This window comes from Nannospalax galili, unplaced genomic scaffold (assembly GCF_000622305.1).
Source record: "Nannospalax galili isolate Female #2095 unplaced genomic scaffold, S.galili_v1.0 scaffold113, whole genome shotgun sequence".
NCBI lineage: Eukaryota > Metazoa > Chordata > Mammalia > Rodentia > Spalacidae > Nannospalax > Nannospalax galili.
Window position 1 is genome coordinate 7,432,847 of NW_008335444.1, and position 16,744 is coordinate 7,449,590.

General features: G+C 50.2%; 1 protein-coding gene across 1 annotated transcript; it reads right to left on the reverse strand.

Annotated features, from left to right (window-relative positions):
- Positions 1 to 598: 598 nt before the first annotated feature.
- Ren (renin) lies at positions 599 to 9,379 on the reverse strand. Its single transcript, XM_008830372.3, has 9 exons — positions 9,270 to 9,379; positions 6,520 to 6,643; positions 5,913 to 6,036; positions 5,218 to 5,336; positions 4,287 to 4,483; positions 2,352 to 2,471; positions 1,852 to 1,996; positions 1,492 to 1,590; positions 599 to 962 (listed from the first exon to the last, which is right to left on the reverse strand). Exons 1-9 carry the CDS (start codon positions 9,362 to 9,364, stop codon positions 801 to 803), a joined length of 1,185 nt encoding a protein of 394 aa, XP_008828594.1. The 5' UTR covers positions 9,365 to 9,379; the 3' UTR covers positions 599 to 800.
- Positions 9,380 to 16,744: the final 7,365 nt, after the last annotated feature.

Genomic DNA, 16,744 nt, shown 5'->3' on the forward strand with positions numbered 1-16,744 from the left:
GCAGGAATGGAGGCCTGCAGAGGGTGCAGAGCAGGATGAGGGGAGGTTTGCAGGGAACTTGATATAGGGCTGGATCGCCCAACAGTGCAGAACTTGGTATCAAAGCTGGGTTCTATGAGGTGGGACCATCTTCAGACTCACAGCCTACTACCAACAGGCTTGTTCCCCGAGGGCCTAGAGGGGCGTGGGGCTGTCTCTTTGGAGATTCCCCACCCAAGGTTGTTGAATAAAGAAGCTCCACCTAAACCCTGTTGACAGCAGGTGGAAGGTCTCAGCCCTACAGACAGGAACCTGTGGGTGGGGACAAATGTGTAGTTTTGTTTTTTTCTCTCTCTCTCTCTTGTATGCGTGGTGTGTGTGTGTGTGTGTGTGTGTGTGTGTGTGTATACACCTTAAAAAAACCTTTTGGGGGAGGGGCGGGAGAGATGGCTCAGCAGTTAACACTGTTCTTGCAGAAGACCCAGGTTTGAATCCCAGTACCCACAAGGCAGATGACTGAGCCATCTCTCCAACCCCATTTTGTAAGATTCCTCTCTATATTTGACCACACAATTGCCCCTCCTCCTGTTTCAAACCCCCAGAAACTCAAGTACAACAGATTGTGAACATGAAGTTTTTATTCCATTTCTCCTCAAAGCAGGGAAGGGCTGGTGCAGGCGACAGGGCAAGCATTCATCAGGAGCTCCAAATCCAACGTGTTTATGTGAGGGGCAAGCCCAAGCAAAATGGATCCTAGGAGTGCTGTAGCTCTGGCTCTACCTGAAGCCAGGATCACTGGGGGAGGGGGGGCGCAGAGGGCCTCAGCGGGCCAAGGCAAAGCCAATTCGGTTGTTATACCGATCAAATTCCGTGTAGAACTTGCGGATGAAGCTGGCGCCCAGGACCCAGACAGGCCCAGTGGGAGGTGGGATGTCTAGGCCATGGAGGGCCAATGTGCACAGGTCATCATTCCTATAGGGTTCCTGGCAGGAAGCAGAAGGCTTGCTCCTCTGCCCAGCACATGCCCCCTCCCCACCTCCTGACCCCAGCAGCTATCTGCAGTGTGTGCCCCTTTTGTCCCCCATCTTCCACAAGCCACCTTAACCCAGCCTAAGTTTCATCGCTCCTAGGGCAAGCAGTGCATCCACCCTGTGTTTACAGGCTGGCTTAGCTTCTGAAAAAATTACAGAACTTCTATAAGTCTGTTGAGCATGAAAAGAGGAGAGAGATAAAAACATAGGACTACTGAGAAATGAAGAGGGACATCACTGTGTGTCACAATATGGCTGCACACTGGAATGCCCTGGGGAGTTTTAAAGCTCTGATGCCCAGGTGCCACTCCTAGAAGTTCTGACCTACTAGGTGAGGCATGTTGCCTAGGTACTGGGATTGTTAAAAAGTTCCCCAGATGACAGGAGTCGGATTTTCAAACCGTGGGCCCAGTATGTGGTCTGTACATTACAACTTGTCCCCCTTCAATGGCCCCTCTTACCCTTCCTTGCTATGCCTCACCTGGAGCACGTAGTCCATACTGGTGAGTATGTAGGCTCTGCCTCCCAGGTGGAAGGAGATGTCGGGGAGGGTGGGCACCTGGCTGCAGTTCACAACATACTGGGGCGGGGGGGTGGGGATGAAGGGAACTCTTTTCAGTGTGGAAGGTGCTGAGCAGAGCAGAACTCCTATGCTGGAGAGGTTTGGACACAATGCCCACTCCCCCTCCATGGGAGACCCACCACACATGCAGGGAGTCATGGGATATAAGGATGAGCTGGCCTGAAATGGTCTTGTTGGGGACCCAGTGCTGTCTGAATGGTTTAGGGGATGGGGCCAGGTGTACTCCCCACTCCTTGGTCAACCCCTTGAATGTCATACTTCATCCGTGCTATGTTCCTTGGCACCCAGAGCCTGCATGACCAATCTCAGGGAGCTGGTAGGACCAGAGATGTAGGATGCACCGGTGTCCACCACTGCCATGCAGCCCTCCTCACACAGCAAGGTGTCAGACCCCACAGATACCCTGTAGAAGCTACAGTCAGACATACAGGCATACAGACAAGAAGGCAGGCAGGCAGAAGCTGCCAGGCACCCCCAGGCTGCATCTCTTTCTTGAATGAGGGTGGTGATAGACCGTGCAAGTGGTCTGCCAATGCACTGAAGGAGAGCTGATGCACCAAGCTAAACAGGGAAGGTCCTGTTCCCTGCTCTCTCCACCTCCTCTGCCTAGGTCCCCTTCCCTGCCTCCTCTCAAATCTTCTTGTTCCTCATCCTAGACAGATCAGGCAGAGAGCAGATGGTGGCTGTGCCTTTCCCCACCCCACCCAATCCCAGTGACAGCAGTGATTTTGAGGAAGGAAGGGTTAAGGATTCCTGACCCCTTCATTGTGATCTGCCAGGAGCCAGTCTTGCTGATGCTCACGTAGTGGAAGTTCCCTTGGTAATGCTTGGGATCACTGCCTCCCAGCACCACCTCTCCCCCCAGCAGGTGGGAATCCCTAAAGGAGAAATCAGTAGCAGTTAGAGACACATTAACCTCTGAGACCCGAGACTCCAGGGATGGGGAGAGTTGAGTAAGGTGCAGGGTGGGGAAAAGGGCTTTGGGGTAGAGGAGGGACTTTGGGGACAGATGGCAAGGCTAGAAGGTGTCATTAGAAGGCATGCAGTACACATTGCTTCCCCTTCTTGCTGGCCTCTTTCCAAACCCAACAGAAGTTTCTCTAGGATTATCCAGCTGCATGCACCCCCCCCCCAAAAGAAACATCCCCAGAGAAGCCTTGGAAAAGGAATAGATACAATAGATACAGGTAAGTCTCAAGTTGTGCCCTCTTCACTAGTGTGCAACATGTGTGGGACAGAGCTGGGGGGAGCAGGCATCTAGTGGATCTGTGCCTGCTGAGTGGAGTCTGGGTGGGCGTTGGGTGTGATTCTGGGTTATATATCCAAGGAATACTAGAGGGTCAGGGCCACATGGGGGTCTTGCTTCCTTGGGATTTCTGCCAAGGGAGGGAGAGGAGACCTTCTTTGCAGGCAAGGCTCAGAAACCCCTCTGGTGGAGTAGACCTTAGTCACTTACTTTTCACCTATAAGGTAACAGACTCACCAAGATGAAGCCACCCAGGCCTTGAGTGGACAAATGAGAGCTGGAACCAGGGTCTTGGTGCCTGGCAAAGCTGCTTGCCCTCACTGTCCTCTCTACCGTGTACACTAGTGTTACCTTAGCCCAGGCCTGCCTTGGGTTGATTTCCAGGGTCTGAATGTGTATGTAAAGAGATTTCCTAGAATTCATGACATACACATGTGTAAATGTACATGTGTACATGGAGATGGGTATACACATGTTCTGCGGAACTGTCAGTTACTTGTGTAGATGTTCCTTCTTCCCAGCTCAAGGTAAGGGAAGAGGCCCTCTGCTTACCAGGTCTGCCTGTTTCCTGTTGCCGGATTCTTATCCCTTCTGTGGCCCCTAATCCTGTGCCCCATGTATCTCTTCACATTTTCAATCTTCCTATCAGCTCATCCCCCAGCATTGCTCAAGCATCCGCTATTATTTAAAACATCCACCTCCCTCTCTCTGCTTTTCTCTGCATCTCACCCCACACCCTGCCCACCTCCACTCTTAACCACTTGTCAAGACCTGCCTTGCTTCCATTCCTTGAAAGACATCTTCTCAAGACCATTCCTGACTGCAGAGCCTCTGACTGGTGGACATTGTCAATGTCTCCCTTCTGTTACCAGCTTAGGGACTCCATTTCTTCAGAGATGGCTGTAGACTCCACCCCTCCCCTCTACTCTCCCACCTCTGACTGCTGTTTTGGCCCTTAATGACCTTGCCTCCAGCTCAGACCATCTTTCTAAGCCTTGCAGCTGGGGGCAGATCCCTGGCTTGCTGGAGCACTAACCACAGCTTCCCCAAAGCTGGCTGAACTGAAGCCTGACTCAAAATTGAAAAACACTTGCAGCTTTCAGCACCCTGCACCTCACACATGTGAGACACTTATCGAATGCTGCATTTCTCGTCTCTTCCAGCGGACAGCAAGCTCTGTGTGGATGGGGGTAGGGATTGCTTTGTTTACTGTGTTCACTAGTGCACCCCCGGAGTCTACCATAGCACAAGTACCGACTGGATCAATGAGGGAGCAAATAAACAAAGGCACTGATGAAAGCATGAAGCTGTCTGTCTGTGTGGAGTGTCCTTAAGGACTGAATGTTTGATTTCTGTTCATTTTAATTGGCTACTATGACTCTAAACTCTTTTCACTTGCCCAGCTGTGTGCCCCCTCCCTGCTTTGGCCTTGGAGTCAGAGGCCCACCTGCTGTAATAGACAGAGAAGACTTCCTCCTTTAGCACCTTCTGGGAGACAATGTGGTCAAAGACAGGAGTGACCCCACCAACGGCCTGAGCAGGGAAGCCCATGCCCAGAACCCCATCAAACTTGGCCAGCATGAAGGGTATCAGAGGCAGCTCCGTGACCTCACCAAATGTCTGTGTCACCACAATTCCGCCCACCTATGGAAGAAGAACCAGAGGAAGTGGAGCTCACTGCCCACCCCTGTCTGGGTTGGCTCTGGCTTTCACATCATTTACCCCAGGGACCCAGAAGTTCTGTACAGAGATTGGGGGTAAGACTGTTCCACCAACCCCACATATACCCTCTCCCTCAACACACATCTATACTTTGGGCCATAGAGATGGTGCTGACTAGTGCTGTAAGGGCCCAGGCTAATAAAAAGATCCTGCTAGGCAGTGGTAGAAAAGATGCCACATGCTCTGCAGCTCTCTGAAAGGCCCACTTTCAAACTAGCAGGCTAGGCTCTCCCCTTTCCAACCCTCCTTTCCCCCATGCCAGCCCCATTTCCCCAGCACAGCCAGGGCTGCTCTTTCTGCCCCTTCTCCAGATTTAACAGGCAAGGGAGAGGGAAGAGCTCACACTGATTCCCTCCCCTAGCTCTGGCACAGCAGGGCTTAGACTCCAGAACACCAGCCGGATGAAAGCAAACCAAGCCCCGACAAAAATCCTAAACCCTAATCTCAACAGTGTCAAGCCTGGTCTGAACTGGTAAACCTCAGGCAAGTTAAACACAAAGCCTTATCAATCAGTGCTCACCTATATATATTCCATTCAGCTCCTGCCTTTGCAGCTTCAGCTAGAGGACCCCCGGCAAGGTGTCCCTCAACTCCCCAGTTTCCAAGGTGGACTAGAGTATACCTCAGTGTGGGCTCCAAGGTATAGTTCCACTTACCGTTACCAGGTCCTGGCTGAGGAAACCTTTGACTTTCCCAGATCCGTAGTGGATGGTAAATTCCGTCCCATTTTCCATGTAGCTGGAGGATTCCGAAGAGTCGTAGAGGCTGTGAATCTCTAGCAAAGGGACACAGGCTCAGGTCTGCACAAGAGTCACTGACCTAGGCAGGAGGCTCAGAGGTGGACATGGCTGGTATGGCTGAAGACTTAGCTCGGGGACAGGGAAGTGACAGCCCTGTGAGTCTCAGGCTTGAAAAAATGTACAACAATCAAGGATTTTGTTTCTTGGTTTCCTCTTATGTATTCATGCTCCTGGGATTTTTGTTTCATACAGAATTTTCTAGTGACTGCTAATATAACTGATAATGAACAGAAGAGATTCTGGGCACAGAGTACATAGTGTGAGGTTGTTGACAAAGGCTATGATTGGAAGAGCCTCGGGGCTTGGAATGGGTTTGAGAATTCGGTCCTGTCTGAATCTTAGGGACACTGGGAGGTGGACTTCTAGGTGTCTAGACACTTCCCAAAGCTGCCTCATTCACCGTGGTGGACAATTCAGAAAGATAAGTGATACCCCCACTGTCCTCCCATGGTCGGTGGCATGGGTTGAGGGAAAGCAGCACCCTGGTGGATGGCAGATTGAGCTAGGTGAGCAGGCAGGTCTTGGGGAGAGGCACGAGGCCTGACTCTCACCACAGGCAGTGTAGAGAGGGCTGCACTTGGTGGAGGGCACCCAGAGATTGGCTGAACCCGTGTCGAAGATGACTTTGAAGGTCTGGGGAGGGGTGCCAATGCCGATCTCGCCATAGTACTGCGTCTGTACGGATACAGGGAAAGCAAGGGCCCAGCTAGAGGGCCTTGGATTTTGGAGCCTTGCCTGGTCCCTGTCTTGGCTCTTAGGGAGAGTCTAAACACACCCTCCCTGAAGGCTTTCCATTTTGCTGCAATGTGGGGGGCTGAGTAGGGGCTCTGCATGGTCTTCTGTCATCCTGAGATATGGGAGACTCACTGAGGCAGGAAAGCTACATAAAAACAGTGGAAATGGAGCAGGATGCTGAAGCCCCTGAGACCGCATATGTCTCCCACCCAACAGGGATGACTGGCTTTGAGGCCTGATCTCAGGTTCCAGCCTAACTCTGGGTATGGCCCTGGCCTCCTTACTATCCTTGTGCCTCAGGCTTTCCAGCTGTAAAGTGGGAATTCTGTAGAGCACTTGGGCTCTTTGGCTTTCAGTCAAGTGTAACATGGAAAGAGTGGGTCCCAGAGAGAAAGGGAGTGAGCAGACAAGCCAGACACTCACATCCAGGTAGTTGGTGAGGACCACGGGGGAGGTGACTTTGCCCCATTCGGCACTGAGCCTGGCCATGTCCATGCCCCTCTCCTTCAGGGTTTCCCGGACCGAGGGCATTTTCTTGAGCAAAATCCTGCCCCAGGGTAGAGAAAGAAAAACAGAAGAGCCCTGGAATCCCCCTGATACTGACAGCCTAGATTCCCCTGCTTTTGGTACATCTACCACTAACCTTTTCCAAAGCACCTAAGAATTATTTCTTGTGCCCTGGGATGTTTTCAGAAGAATGTACAAGCCTCTGTGAGTCACCTGCTCTGGTACTAAGCAATCCCCAACTTCCTCCTGTCTCATCTTAATTAGACAAGGCAATTTTTCCATCCATCTATCCATCCATCCATCCATCTATCCATCCATCATCACTGTGCTAGATGGAGACGTGAGGTCATTATTGCCTTTGGGGATCTCCAGCAGGCAGTGAGACAGGTGCCGATCATGACATGCCCTCTGGGGAGATGAGGGCCTAGAGTGCCTCTCAGTGATGAACAGGGGAGGGAGTGCCATATGGGGCCTGTAGATGGCAGCAGATGCCCACAGCTGCCTGCCAGGACTTGGAGGCCCCTGGGGCAGGCACAGAGCCAGGCCTGTGTTGGTGTGGACCCACTGAACCCAGTTGGATTGGAATAGCTGTGTGTGCCTCACCTTGGGAAAGACATGTCTTGGGCCTAAGTTGCAGGCCCTTGGCTTTGTGTCAAGAGCCCTCTCATCATGTTTGGCAGAATTAAAGAGATGTAGGAACAGGCAGTGTCCTGAGCCACTCCTGGCTGGGAACCAGCTGCTGAATGCAAGCCACCACAACAGCTATGCAAACTAACTCCCTTGTTTTCCAGTTGAGGCTACGAAGGCTCACAGGGGTGAAAGTGACTCAGAAAAGTAGAACAGGGCGTCCAAGCAGGGTCCAGGATCCCCAGGCTCAGGCAAGCATGAAGGCTGTTGTGTAGTCTGGACGAAGTTACCTTGAGCTGTGGGCCAGAGACCTCAGCTAAGCCTCACCTGCAGTGGACTCTCCCAGACACATGGAGAGGCCCTTCTTTCTGAAGCTGACCCTCCTGAACTGCCCTAGCCTTTCCTTCTGAGATTCCACACCCTCTACTCACCCTCTTCTGCAACAGCCCATGCTTTGTGTTGTGGCCCTTCCTTTAGAAAACCCCTTTCTGCTGCGCTCAGTGGCGCATGCTTTTAATCCTTGCACTTGGGAGCCAGAGGCAGAGGTATGCAAATCTCTGTGTGTTTGAGGCCAGCCTGGTCTACATGGTGAGCTACAGGTCAGTCAGGGCTACATAGAACTTTCAAAGCATGACCAGCACCCCACACCTAGAAGCTTGCCTCAAGGATTCCAGAGCCCAGATCCATTTCCTCTGGACACTCCCAACCTGTGGGGGTAGGAAGAGTGGTGCCACATGGTACTGAGGACATGCCATGTGATTCTAGCCTCTTCTGATTCCCCACTGGTTCCTTAATGAAAACAGGCCTGATGGTTGTGCCTTGTTTAGTGACTATGCAGGCTAAACTGGGCTGCCCTTAGCTTGGGTCTTGGCCATAGTGTGTATATAAGGCAGTGGCATTGAGAGGAGAGCCCATGGCTCGGCTCCCTAAAAGCCTTGGAGAATACTTCACATAGTGCAGATGGCAAAATTCTTGTCACTATTTTCAAAGCCCAACTCCCTCTGCCCTCTTGCACAGGAAGAATGCTTTCCTATGCCTGTATCCTGGGGTAGGCTGGGAAGCATCACCTTCTAAACACCTCCCACCCTACCCAGCAAGATGCTCTCTGCAAGCCTGGGAACTAGGGAGGGAGGGAGATTTCAGAAACAAAGGCTGAGGGCCTCATTCTTCTCTTTAGGACCTTCCATGAAGACTTCCTCAGCATCCTTTTCTGTATAATGGGGATGCTGTCTTGGGGACACAACTTGGGATGAAACACATGAAAAGTCATGTGAAATCCTAAATGCTATGTAGGCTGAGCAACACGTACTGCCAATACACCTTACAGACTTCTACAGGCCATCTCATTCCCTGGGCTCTGCACTGTTTCTGGGTGAGGCCTTCCTCTTCCCTGTTCCCACAGGCCTGGCACTGACCCAGATGAATGCTTTGTCCTCCCTGCATGGGGCTGTCGTGAGCCTTTCTTTTCCATCAGTGATAATGCACGCTGTGGAAGTAGGTTCTCACACTGAGCCCGGCATGATGCTCATGGCTTTACATTAAATCCTCAAAGCAGCCCTGTGAAGTAGGTTCTGTTATCTCGGTTTTAAAGTGGCATACTGAGACTTGGTGAGATGAATGTTCAGGTGATTGCTAAGCTAGCCATTTCTGCTGCTAGTGGAGCGGAACCTAACCAAGACAGATCTAGAGGACTCATATCTGGCTAGACTTTCTGCTTGCCCAAGAGAGTTAACTGCATCAGGGCCCTCCTTAGCCATTGCACTGTGAGCTCCTTGGTGGCCAGGGATCCATTTCAGTTCCCCATAATGCCTAGCATGGTGCTTTGGGTGGGAATCCAAGGACATGACTTTCAGGCCTGACTAGTGCCACTTAGTCATTGGCTGTGTGACACTGGGCAAGTCATTTGACTGCTCTGGGCAGGACCATACCTCCCTGACTGAGTAGTTGTAAGGACTGGGTGATCTGACATATCTAAAAGCTGAGAACATTAGAAAGATGCCAACCCTTGTACCCTGCCACCCCTTCTCTGCCCAAGTTACCGTCCAAAAGCAGTTGTGTCTGTGGGGAGTCCCAAGGTACAAGAGCCCCAGAGCGCCAGCAGGAGTCCCCAGCAAGGCATCCTCCTCCCATCCATCTTGCTTAGCCAGGGCTCTCTGGAATCCACACAACCAGGAGCTCCCTCACCCTTCTTTTATACACACGCACATGGGCTGTTTGTGATTTTGCTCTGCTCTGATTTATTACCCAAGGCCCATGGGAGGGCTTCTGCCATAAATCCCACCCATGAAACTAAGCTAGGTGGGTGAAGGGTAAGAGCAGAGGGGCCAGAGGAGGGGGACTGGGGGAAACACCGCTGAGCTTAGTGACGCTGGAGTCCCTGCTTGGCCAGCCCTGCACCCCACCCCCCATGTAGACAGAGGCTGATGTGGAACTGTACTCCTCAGGGATGAGGTCAGGGCCTCCATACCCTCCTCTACCATACCACTCCCACCCATGCTCAGACCCCACTATCTATGTCTTGAGGCTGCACCCTCTAAATTAACCTTTGGATTGCCCCTGGCTGACTCCTCTCCATCTGGATCATGGGTGAGTCTTCCTAGCTGCTGCTTAGTGGGAGACTAGTGATGATGGAGGGAAAATCATCTCACAAAGACTGGGGACCTTCCAGCTCACCCTCATCTTGCTGGACTCTCACTTCTTTAGGCCTATCTCCCTGCCTCCTTCCTTTTCCCTGTAGCTTTGCAGCAATCTGTCAAAGCTCTCTAAGTGCACCACTTGACCCTAGATCCAATGCTGGTGTGACTCTTTTCCCCCAAGATGCCTCTCTGCCCTTCTCCTTGCTTATTGCTCAGGGTCCCATCTCTTCCATGAAATAGACCTCGACTCTGACTGGCATGGGCCTCTGTCTTCTGTGGACTCCCACCATCCCTCCTCTATTATGTGACCTTCTCCCATTCGCAGCCAAGTTATTTATGTGTGTGGTCCCTGCCTCATGGCCAAGCTTACTACTCACTAAATGAAGGAACTAGTGAATGGCAATGCACAGGGAAGAACCCTGGGTTGTTTTTATCATGAACCTACTGTGTGACATTGGGGTTGGACCCCTGTCTTCCCCTCTCTGGGCCTCCCTGAAACAGTTGATTGGTCCTTGAGGTCAGGCTTGCCTCAGATGCACCAGCATTCTAAGTATTATGCCAGGGTTCTGCTCTGCCAACTGTGGGCAGCAAAGACAGTGAGAGAGCTGGCCTCTGTGCTTGCTGTGTGCCAAAGAACGTTTTACCTCACTGAGAGACAGCATTCCCTTGGCTATGAGATTATTGCATTGAATTTTCAGGCACTGTGGTTTGACAGTAAAGGAATTATTTGGAAGATTTTCCGTCCTCTTTTACTCATTAGCAAACATTCAGTTAGCATTTGTTTTAGGTCAGGCACTTTGATAGTTGCTGGAGTTATAAAGTTGACAACAATAAACTTGCACTTGCAGAGTCTAACAGTCTTGGAGGGGAGCATATTATCGTGACACATAAGTATACTTATGTTGTATACAACACCTAATCCTGAGAAACAAAATAATAAAAAATGAAAACAAGTGAATATGCATGCAATTGTGCTAGTGACCAGTATGAGGCTGGGACGTCCAGAGGACTCCTCCAGGGAAATCACACTTAAGCTGAAGGCTGCACAGGCAATGAATAGTTAAAGAGGAAAAAAAATTGCAAAGGCCCTGTGGAGAGAGAAAGAGAGCATGATGAGAAGGCCCAGACAGTGCTTTCTAGAACACAGAGAGAGTGAAGCAAGATGGGGCTGGGGTGCAAGGGCCAATGGAGCTGGTATCTACTGAATGAATGCCTACCTTGGATCAGGCACTATGGTCATGCTTGATGCTTCTAATGCCACAGTGTCCGTATGTGAGATAGTGTCACTGTTCCTCCATTTTACAGTGGAAACAAGATTTAAGAAAGCTCAGAAGGTAACTTGACAAAAGTCATACTGACAGTATGTGACAGAGTCAGGCCATAAATTAGGCAGGATGACCCAGAACCCATTGCAGAGCTGAGTAGAGTGTTAAACCATCTGGATTCTCCAACCCTATGTTAAGAAGTTGTAGATTTACTCAAAGAACATGGAGCCTCTGATGAATTAGGAAGGGAATGTTGTAATCAGTACATTTTGCAAAGATTTTCTAGCTATGTGGACTAGCAAGGACTGTATGGCCCATGCCAGTTATAAGACCATGACACTGGAGCTCACTTGGATTAGGGTGAATGGACTTAATGAAGATGGGGGATTTGAGAGAAATTTAGGCAGTAAGATCTGCAGGGCCCAGTAGCGCATGAGCATAGAGACTGAGGGAGAGAGGAGGGGAGGCAGCGTCTGGGTGACAGTACAATGAGAAGGGAAGAGGGTCGAGGGGCTCCTTTGAGACATCTCAGGGGTGATGTCAAATGGCACGTGCATATGTAGACCTGGGGCAAAGACTTATATAAGTGTTGTTTGCCACAAGTGTGAACGAAATGAGCCCAGGAGAAGGCACACAGCAGGACCAGGACTTCAGCTCCAATGGACCAGCAGTCTACGGAAGAGGCCACAGGGGCAGGAGGAAAGCAATAGGTATCCCCAAAACCACAAGAGAGATGATGATGAGGGTGACCTGCTCCAAGAGCAGGTGGGACTCCAGAGAAGATGCTGACATTGGTGCCTTTGATGGGAAGGGTGTGTGTGTGTGTGTGTGTGTGTGTGTGTGTGTGTGTGTGTTGTGTGTGTGTACAGGTGCATATGTGTTTGCCAGTGTACATGCAAGTGTATGCACCTGCATGTGGAGGTCAGAGATCAGCCCCAGGTAGTGTTCCTCAAGGTGCTGTCCACCTTGCTTTTAGAGACAAGGTCTCTGCCTAGCTTGACACTCATACAGTAGGCTAGGCTGCCTGGAGAGTGAGCCCCAGCGATCCATGTATCTCTGCCTTTGCAGTCCTGAGATTACAGTGCCTGTTACTACCACCCCTGGCTTTTTTTTTTTTTTTTTTTTTTTTTTTTTTAACATGCATTATACAGTCATTTTACTGACTGAGCTATCTCCCCAGCTCCTAGTGGGGGCTTGTGATGAGTCAGAGCAGTGTCACTCCAGACAGAGATGGGTGAAGAATGGTGAGAGGGGGCTGTGTGACTGTGCTCCCTTCTTATACTGAAGTACTGAAATTCCAACCTCCATGTAATAATATTAGGAGCTCAAGACTTTGGGGAAGTGACTAGGTCATGATGGCAGAACCTTCCTGAATGCAATTAGTGCCTTTATGGAAGAGACCAAATAAAAACTTGCCAGTCTATCAAATAATGATACGAAAGTGCTAGCTATGAGCTCTCACTAGACACTTCCTTTGGTACCTTGATCTGTATCTTTTCAGCCACCAAAACCACAAGAAACACACTCCTATTATTTATAAGCCACCCAGTATGAGGTGATAGCTTATAGTAACCCAGAATGACCAAGGTAAGACGGGGATTAACAGTCACAGCCATTTTGAGAAAGTGGGGTACTCTTTCTTTTTTCTCTCTCCTTTGCTTTCTGTTCTTTTTAAGATTTATTTATTTTTATTTATGAGAATGAGTGTTTGTCCGCATGTATGTATGAGTACCACAGAGGCAAGAGGAGGGTGTTGGATCCCTTGGAACTATAGTTATAGATAGTTATTAGCTGCCATGTGGGTGCTGGGATTCTAATCTGGGTCCTCTGTAAGAGCAGCCAGTGCTCTTAACCACTGAGCCATCATTCCAGCCCCTTGTTCTCCATTCTTGTTGTCCTTTTTCCATTCCCTCTCCCCTACCCCTTTCTGTCTCCCTCTCCCTCTCCCACTACAGAGTCTCCCTGTAGCCCCAGCTGGCCTGGAACTCTCTATATACATCAGGCTGGCCTTGATCTCACAGAGATTCACCTGTCTCTGCCTCCCGAGTGCTGGGATTAAAGTCATGCACCCACATGCCGCTCCTCTCACTCTCTCTTCATGAGAAGGAGAGGCACGGTTAGTCATTCCACACAGGAATGGGTGATGCTGGGAGTGGATGATCCCTCCATAGGAGCAGGAGGAAGGTAGGCAGTGGGTAATTTATTTGTTGGTATTAGAGGCTGAGGAATCTCCTTATTGACATCCCTGGCAAGAAGGAAGCAAAGACTTGTGCTGAAAGCTGGGCAGGGCGGTATTGGAGGCACAAGGAAAATGGTGAAGGTTTGAAATTATGGGAAGTGGGAAAATCAGAGTAGTTAGAGAGGCTGGAGATAGTTAGTTGCTGGAGCCCAGGATTTCCCAGAGCCTGCCCTGCTGTGCCTCCCCTACCATCACATAGTGCCTGTGGTAGAACACTGTTCTTTGAGATTAACAGCCATCACCATCTTCATCAGAGCAGCTGTGACTACTTATAAGCGACCCTCAAGATTGAGCCTGTTGGGCTGGAGAGATGGTTCAGCATTAAAGAGCACTACGGTTCTTATAAAGGACCTGGACTCAGTTCACAGCACCCACATCACAGCTTATAACCATTCATAACTCCAGTTATAGGGGATCAAATGCCCTCTTCTAGCATCCATGGGAATCAGGAATGCACGTATTGAACATCTATACATGCAGGCAAAACATTCATACACATTAAAAAAAATTTTTTTTTTACAAAGAAAAAAAAGATTGAGTCTGTTAACATTCCCTCATAGAAGGGGGTGGGGTGGGGTCATTAGACTCTCACCCAAGATTCCAGCCATTCCTTCCCATACCTCCCTCCCACACTATGTAATTCTGTCCCAGTTGCATGTGGTTACATGGTCCCAGCAGTGCTGGGATGAGACTGTGGAAGGTTAGCTGAAGGGGGACTCATTTATGTAGCTATGAGGAAGTTTTTCTTCCCCCATCTCATGCTGAGATGAGAGTTTTTGGTGGTGCGGCTGCTTTGCGGTTCCTGTAAGTAAGCCCTCACCCATGTTCTATAAGTAAGTCTAGCACTAACAAACTCAATGGTTCACCAAATCGGACTTTAGTGGAATTGTACTTTGGCCTGTTGTTGGTGCTTTATCTGGGACGAGTAGATGTTTGTTCATATCTCTCCAGGAAAAGATCATGCAATAGCGTGCAGCTGCTTGGACATGGATGCAAAGGAAGTATGTGGCTGGTGTCACCTAAGGTTGCGTCGGTGATGAAACACAAAGGAATTTAGGATCTGAGCAAAAGGAAAAAAAAGGGGGTGGGGTGTTGAGACTGAGTTTCACTATGTAACCCAGGCTGGCCTCAAATTCATAATAGTTCTGCCTTAGTCTTTTAAGTGATAGAATTACAGATCTTTGCCATCACACCCAGCATGAAATATTATTGACTAAAGACATGTAGTTCCAAGGAGGGGAAGGGAGGGAAGTCAAGACAGGAGAGGATGGCCAAACTGGAAGACAGCGAAGGGCATGGGTAGAAGAGCGAGCAGGGGTGGTAGGAACAGCTGGGCCACAGAGTGGTGAGTTGGGGAAACATGGGGTGTTTGCTAGTCTGGAGGAGGAGCAGCATCACATGATAACAAGTACAGACTTGGACATGGGGTGATGGCTGAGGTGTGGCAGAGGTAAGGCTATTGGATGTGGGGTACCCAAGGAGCTGGAAGGTTCTACACTGAACCAATGCACATTGAAAGGTGTAGCCTAGGTTGGCTTTGAACTTATGATCCTCTTGCTTCTACCTCTTCAGCATTTCTACCCGCATGCGCCAGCACAACTGGCCACCCAAGAAATTAGGAGGTCAGGGTACAGCCAGGTCACCATCTGTGTGGTTGGTGATGTCATTGGGAGGATTGCAGAAGGCACAGGGTGGAGGAAGTCTGTAAGTTGGAAGCCAAAGTCTGTGATAAATGGCAGGGCAGGACCTGCAAATCCAGTAATAACACAGTGAATAGATGGAGAGGGTCTAGGAAGACAAGGTCATTTTCTAGTGTCCACATCAGCCTGGGAAGACCAGTACCTTCAGAACACAGGAGGAAACCAAGACCCAAAAGGACAAGCCATGTGTCTTAATCCAGAGTCAGTGGGCTCAGCTGCCCAGGGGCCCTGCCCCTGAATGTCACTTTCTACACCTTGAGGCCCTCTGCTGGTGTGGAGTCTCTCATAAATCTCAGAAGAATGACTTAAAAGTGACATTGTTTCTTTTCCTACCATGATTGTAACCTGCCATGGTCCATGAAGGTGGTGGACCCACTTGCCTTTTCTCTCCCTCCCCTTTCCCCAAGTTCTCAGAGGAGAGAGAACAGGAAGCAAGGAGAGAAAGAGTAAGAAGTGGCCGTGGGGATCTGTCAGAGCTGTCGGAGCATGAATCCTACCAGCCACCTTGACTGAACATCTGTAACATGCTGTGAATTGCTTTAACATGAACATCCTTTGCCTCTTGGTAGCCCCCATGAAGGAAGTAGGGTTCACCCCACTGTTCAGACCAGGATGCTTGAGGCTGCAAAGAGCAGAGGGAAGGACAAGCCAAAGTTCCTGCCTTGTGACTCCTATAGCTGTGGGCATTAGGATGACTGGACAAGCCATTGGGAGTCAAAAGACAGGGGTGCTGAGCTTGGCCAGAGGGAGTGATACTAACACTATAGACTGAGGAATAGCTTCTTATAGGCCCTCTAGGTCAGATTAAATCCCAGCACAGTGCAGTAGAACCTTCACATATATTTTAGGTTGAAATCCAGACTCTTCTAAAGAAAGGTCAGGGCCAGGGGTCTGTAGCAGGCAGCAGATCTAGGCCTCAGTGGACCTAGTGCTCTCCATCCAACACCAGCCTTGCTCCTGGCACCCAGCTTCGGCTCTTGTCCGTGTGTGCAGCACACCTCTCACCACATGGCCTGGGGACCAGCAATGTATACAAGTGTGAATGAGAAGTGTGAATAGCCTCACAAGGAGAGGGATGCCAAACAGTATCTGCTTACTCCCAGGTGGAAGAGGTGGAGGTCCAGCCCAGCTGTGGAAGTGAAGGGAGCTGCGGAAGAAGGAGATCAACTGCCAGGTAGGTAAGTGGCCCAGAAATGCCAGTTGCTTTTGCTTCTGCCTCCACCCCAGCACGGTACCAGGCAGAGGAGTGCTGGATAGGAATACCATCTAGACCGGACACTGGGCACCATCCCAAAGCATACTGTTCAGGGTCTGGAGCTGATATGAGCCAGGATCCTGAGACCAACAGCCAGTGATGGCCAAGGCTCCTGAGAAGCTTAGCTCCAAAAGAGAAGCCCCTGCAGGACTTTGACAAGGGGGGTAGGCACAGATGCTTCCGTGCAGCCCAACAAAGCAGAACATAGACCCAAGAAGTATGGCAGGGGAAGCACCTGGCCTTGGTTGCACATGAAGGAGAACTATCTGGATGCCTGGAGTCACATGAGTGTCCCAGCCCTGGATGGTCAATCTGAGGCTGATGCTCAACTGCCAGGGTGCTTCCCGAGTGGGTGAGAATGATGTGACAAAGGGCCTTCCAACTTTACAGTTGATTCTCTGTCTTGATTCAGCCTGATG